General features: G+C 49.5%; 1 protein-coding gene across 3 annotated transcripts; it reads left to right on the top strand.

Moving 5' to 3' along the window:
• Positions 1-267: 267 nt before the first annotated feature.
• Positions 268-4,877, top strand: LOC107277554 (uncharacterized). Of its 3 annotated transcripts, none has more exons than XM_026020045.2 (4): positions 268-1,051; positions 1,166-1,256; positions 3,570-3,831; positions 3,901-4,877. In XM_026020045.2, the coding sequence occupies exon 4, from the start codon at positions 4,134-4,136 to the stop codon at positions 4,794-4,796; it is 663 nt and encodes a 220-aa protein (XP_025875830.1). In that variant the 5' UTR covers positions 268-1,051; positions 1,166-1,256; positions 3,570-3,831; positions 3,901-4,133; the 3' UTR covers positions 4,797-4,877. The 3 variants fall into 3 exon arrangements, with proteins under 3 accessions (XP_025875830.1, XP_066159754.1, XP_066159753.1); XM_066303657.1 differs by having other exon boundaries at positions 274-1,051; positions 3,737-3,831; XM_066303656.1 differs by having other exon boundaries at positions 274-1,051; positions 1,166-3,831.
• The last annotated feature ends 613 nt before the right edge of the window (positions 4,878-5,490 follow it).

The following is a 5,490-nucleotide window of genomic DNA, read 5'->3' as shown; positions in this document are numbered from 1 at the left end:
CAAAGAACAGTTTAGCAATTATTTAAATAATAAATTAATCTTTAAATGATCTGGATATTATTATGTTAAATACTTTGAGTGTCCAAGTATGTTCAAGATTTTTCTTGGAATTATTTGAGCATTGGAAGTATTTTTAACAATTGAAAGATCATCTCATTGGTTAATTTATTTGGAAAAGTAATAAAAGTCGTCCTCATCAGCTTGGGCCGAATTCAGCCCATTCTCTCCTATTCTCTCTCCCTTCCTCTCAGCCCGCAGAGAAGTCTGTTTGACCTCCCTGGTGCTACAGTGCTCCTTCTTCCAGCTCAGGCAGAGCCCGAGCTCTCCAGCCCGTGCACAGTGCCGCCGCCTCCTCCCACCAATCCGACCTCCCCGTTGCTCCTATTTCCAAATTAGTTGCGGGAATGGAATCCTCTCAATCTCCTCTTCCTTTTCCCCAAGAAATCCTCAAAAGTTTCTATGGAAATCCTTTCCAATTTCGCGGTTCAATCTTACCTTTTTCCGGCGAGAACCCTAGACTTTCCCGAGTTTTTCCCGTCGTTGTGGGCTCGATCCCGGCCTCCCATGGCTATATATAGAGCCCCCTCCTTCCCCTCTTTCTGCCGCCACCTCTCCCTCTCTCCGCCGTCGCCGGAAACACTCTTCCCGCGACTCCCTCTCTCTCCACCTCCGGCCGCCGCTCCAGCCGCCGTGCGCCGTCGCCCCGGCCGTCGCCGGTCAGCGCCGCCACTTCCCTCGGCTCCGCAAAGTCGAGCTCTACCCCGGCTATTGGTTCCTTTGTGCCAAAAACCGCCGGAAGCCGCTTGCCGACGCGAACCAGAAGGTTTCGGCCATTGCCGAGCTTCCAGCCGCAGCTAGCAGCCGCCTTAGCTGCCGCTTTCGGTCGCCGTCGACTCTATTGGGTTCTCAGGAGCATGGTGAAGCCCGGCCACTGGTTTTTCTTCGCCGAAGATCGCTGAAACGTCGCCGCCATCGCTGACCCGACCCCGTCGCCGCCTCTACCTCGCTGCCGGCCGTCTGCCGTCATCATCCATCGTCGCGCCGCCCCTCAGTGAGCTTTCCTCTCTCCGATGTCGTTCATCGGTGTGGTTTATCCATAGGGTTTTAATCCAATCTAATCTAATTTGGCCCTAATGTCGTCATCGTCTTCATGTGTTGTCGCCAGAAAATCGTCGCCGCAGTGGATAGTACCTCGCCGCCCTTCGAAGCTCGTCGCCGGCCATCTTCCGTCGCTGTCCGTCGTCGCGTAAGTGTTGGTAAGAATCGACGTCGCCTTCTCTACCTCCCGGTGCCCTCCGTTTGCATTATTGTGCCGTGGTTCGCCGACAACCGCCGCTCCTATGCCTTTCACCTGTGAGCTTTTCCTTAATCCAATCTAACCTAATCCGCTGTCTGTCTAGCGTAGTCGTCGTCTCCGTGTGTTGCCGCCGGGTAGCCATTGTCATCTCTCCCTCTCCGATCATTTTGGTTCGGTGACACTTCTATTCGTGTTCCCTCGGTTTAGTTTTTAATCTCTCGTTTGTGTCGTCGAGTAGCCGCTGCCTAGCCGAGCCAAGTCGCCCTAGTGCCGCCGTGTCGCAGCTGTGTGCCGCTTTAACCTAGCCGCCGCTTTAACCGTTTGTCGGTAGTCAAGTTGTCTAGCCGTAGGTGCATCCCTAAATTCCTACCGGCATATCGTTTGCCGTACCAGGGCTTTACCGTGAATAGTGTCTAGCTTACCGGTTTAGCCGTAGCCGTTGTTGAGTCGTTCGCTCGTTCGTTTCAACGAGGTGTCCCCGGTGCTTCGTTTGTTCGTCCGTGTGGAGTCGTCCTTTAGTTTAGAGCCGTTCAGAGCCGCCGGTTCCGTTCGCCGGTTTCGGTTGATCATTTGGGTGATCCCGTGTCACGTAGAATTGACTCGTTAAGTCGGTATCTCATGAGGCTCGCTTGCCAGATCAATCTAATCCGTTGAATCTTGGTCAACTCTCGGTCAAGATTAATCTCAGCCGTCAAAAATTGATATAAATCCGTTCTCTCTTTTCAGTGGCATATTATTTCTTTTTAATATATGTCATCCACCAAATATGATCTAATCTTTTTCGGAGGTTGTTTTAATCTTTTGTCTCAGTTATAAATCATTTGTAAATGGTTTAACTAATTTGGAATAGTCTTTTCTTTAATAGGTTTAATTGGAATTAGATCTTGTAAAATTTGTAATTAATTCATATGAAATCGGAATGAGACCGTTCAGGTCTCTAAATTTATCTAAAATCATGATCTACATGTTTGTTTACTTTATATGTATTGTTTATTTGGTTTTATTAGTCTTTTTCCTCATTTTGCGTGTTAGCTTGTCGTTTCTGTCGTTTCGAAGGATCGTGAGTGCGTCGGAAGTGTTCAAGAAGATTAATTGAAGACCGATTATTGCAAGGCAAATCATACAGATCCCAAACACGATTCCTTTGAGCATGTTGATCATATATTTAAATTCTCTATTTATTTCAACTGCGCATTTATTTTTGAATGTCACTGGGTGGTGTGAACTTATTCCTTTGTTATGACCAATTTGCATTGATTACCCTATTTCTTGATTACCTTGGGTTATTATAATTTGACTAGTTGAGCTTTATATATTGGTTCAGCTAGATGTTAGACATAATTGCTTAGCCATGCTTAGAAACATTAGCACACCATTGGGATAACTAATGTTTCACTATTACTTAATGGTGATATTTAATGATAGCTCACGATGGTTAATCGTTATTGGTTAATTAATTAATTTGCTAACTAAAACTTGATAATGGTGGGTTGTGAGCACATGGTTTTGATAGTCGTGCTCATGACAATTAAGGACCGGTTCACGAGTTTCGGTTGTGAAACATTAACCGTGCCAACCAAAAGCCAGAGTGGGCAACGGCTGGACACTTTGTATAACAAGGCTCATTGCAGAGCACCAGACTGAGAAGTGGCGGAGATAAGCCCACGGGGGTCGCTGGGGAGTCCATGCCTCTGGTTTTTGAGGGGGTGACTATGATCCAGGAAAGGTGCGCTGCTTTGAGTTGAGTTATGCGAGGGGTCTTGTCACAACTACACAAATGGTGACATGTTCAGCATGGGCACATGATGATATGGTGACATGACGGTGGGTTGTGTCTCGTGGGTACAGTGGTACACCTCTAGCGAGAGTAAAACTATTCGAATAGCCGTGCCCGCGGTTATGGGCGGGTCGAACAATGTTTTTCGTGATTAGTCCCACACTACTCATTAATAATAATGTGGTAATTGATGGTAATTAATTTAGCTCCTGGTTTGGAATGGTATATTCCTGGTTTGGAGATAGTAATGTGATGCCGGGTATGGTTGTTCAGGATGGTTGGGCCTGTGCAGCATGGGTATGTTGTTCTGTGTTGATTAATATTGATGATTAATTACTCTACTGTTTTACAACTCTCAATTGTTTGCTAAATGCTGCTTTTGCAAATGAGCCCTATATTATGCCATCATTTGGTATCCTTGTGCACTTGCATATTTGCTGTGTGGCTTGCTGAGTATGTCATATGCTCACCTTGCAATAATCAATCAAACCTCAGTTGAAGACAAGTTGCGAAGGAGAAGACGTTTGGCTTATACCCCAGTTGAGCTGCCTGTGGGAGTGGAGCTGAAGCCGTCGCTAGACCGTTAATTCCGCTGCAGTTTTCTTTTCTTTTGTAAGTATGTAACGTTGTATTATTGATGATTCTGTATATTAAATTGTCAGTTTGTGTACCTCGGCTGATTCCTGGATGACGATTTAATGCACAAATAAGTTCGGAAATTACTAGTGAATTTCTGGGCGTGACACCTACCCCATCGGTAAGCCTCTCTTGTCCTTTAACGCGTAGTCGGAAAATCTTGACCTCACACCATGCTTATCTTACTTAGGCCTCAAACGCGTCTCCCCCGCCTCAGCGACGGCAAAGGCTTGTGATGCTTGGCGAAAAGTAAGTAGATGAATTTGAGGTCTTCCAATTTACAAAACTTTGGTAGCCTGACTTTATGAAAATCACGGGGCGGCGCGGGCGAAGGCGGCGCAAGATGGGTCTGGAGCAGCCTCTAGTGCGTCTCCTGCAGCAGCCTCGACAGATGTTGTGGTCGTGCCCAGGGACTGGGAGGCGATGCCCAGCGGCCCTGCCGGTGGCCTTGTGCCTGCTCGGGGCCCACCCGCTGACGTCCTCACCTGGGGGGAGCTCCAAGCTGAGATGGAGCGCATCCTCCAGGCCGGCGCTCGCAGCATAGGACGCGAGATCGAGGAGGCCAAGGCTGCGGCGGCGGCGTCGGCGAATGAACGCGCCGACAAGCTAGCACATGACCTGGTGGAGGTCCGCGAGGACTTCCAGAAAATGAGGGAGCTGGTGGCCGAAAACGAGAGGCAGCGGCAGGGGCTTGAGCACCGCATGTCGGAGCTCGAGAACAACTTGTTGGAGATCCGTGGCTCGCTGCGAGTCACCTACACTGGCATGCACCAGCTCGCCGGGGAGTGCGGCGTCACGACCACCATCCCGGCGAACCCCGATGAGTTCTCACTGACGTCTTCACTCGCGGAACTAGCCACGGCGATGGAGGAGATCCCCTCCAAGCATGCGGCCAGGATCGGGGACGAGACGTCCAACGGGATCTACACCTGGGCATGCCACGTCCTCGCGTGCGTAAGGTTGGCGCACCCTGATCTCGACCTCCTGAGGATCTTGGATCAGGGGGCTGCTAATGACGCGTGTAAGGGCATGATGGAAGAAGTCAGTGACTTGGGGGAGTCTGTTCTCCCCCTTTTTGAAGGGTAGGATTTCAGTCCCCTTGTACTCCTTAATCAATTGTGCTTGTAAAACTTTCGTAGGTTCAAACTGTCTTTGTGTGTGCAGTCATCACCTTCGCTTTCTTTAGCATATTGATCCCGAGTACTTTGTTGTCGTTGTAGAGATGTCGATGTCGATGTCGAGGATGTCCAGCAGCGCGGGCAGCCTGAGTCGCCGGTAGTCGTTCCGGCACTTGCGCTCAAGCCGTATGTGCCGCGGGACGACGTTGATCAAAACTTGTCCGTGGAGGCGGGCATGGCGACGACTTCCTTAGGTTGGTACTTTGGTCCTCATCTCCTTTGCTCTTTTTGTTCGGATCGACTTAATTTGCCGTGTTCTCGGAAGAGGGGAACGACTTGACTTAGTCATTTCCATATTGAGCAGACCTCGAGAGTGCATTGGCCGACCGAGATCATCGAATCCAATATTGGAGGACGAAATTCGAGGTGGCCGAACTCGAGAGGACTATGGTGCAAGTCAAAAAGGACCAAGCCGTGGAAGCACTACGAGGTCGCGAGGTGTGGTTCGACTCGTACCTTAGGAGCTGTTATACGGCCATGGCCGGAGTCTGTAGGGATCTCCGAGTACCTCGCGGGAATCCCGAGTCGGCGGCCGAATACATCTCGTGGTTGAATGGGGCCTGCTCTCAGCTTGAAGGCATCGGCAAGTGTATCGACGAGGC

This window comes from Oryza sativa, chromosome 8 (genome assembly GCF_034140825.1).
Source record: "Oryza sativa Japonica Group chromosome 8, ASM3414082v1".
NCBI classification, from domain to species: domain Eukaryota; kingdom Viridiplantae; phylum Streptophyta; class Magnoliopsida; order Poales; family Poaceae; genus Oryza; species Oryza sativa.
This window is presented reverse-complemented; position numbering and strand designations above follow the sequence as displayed.

Bases quoted from the DNA above. Each gene is read 5' to 3' on its own strand.
- LOC107277554 (XM_026020045.2), top strand. From the start codon at position 4,134: ATGCCCAGCGGCCCTGCCGGTGGCCTTGTGCCTGCTCGGGGCCCACCC.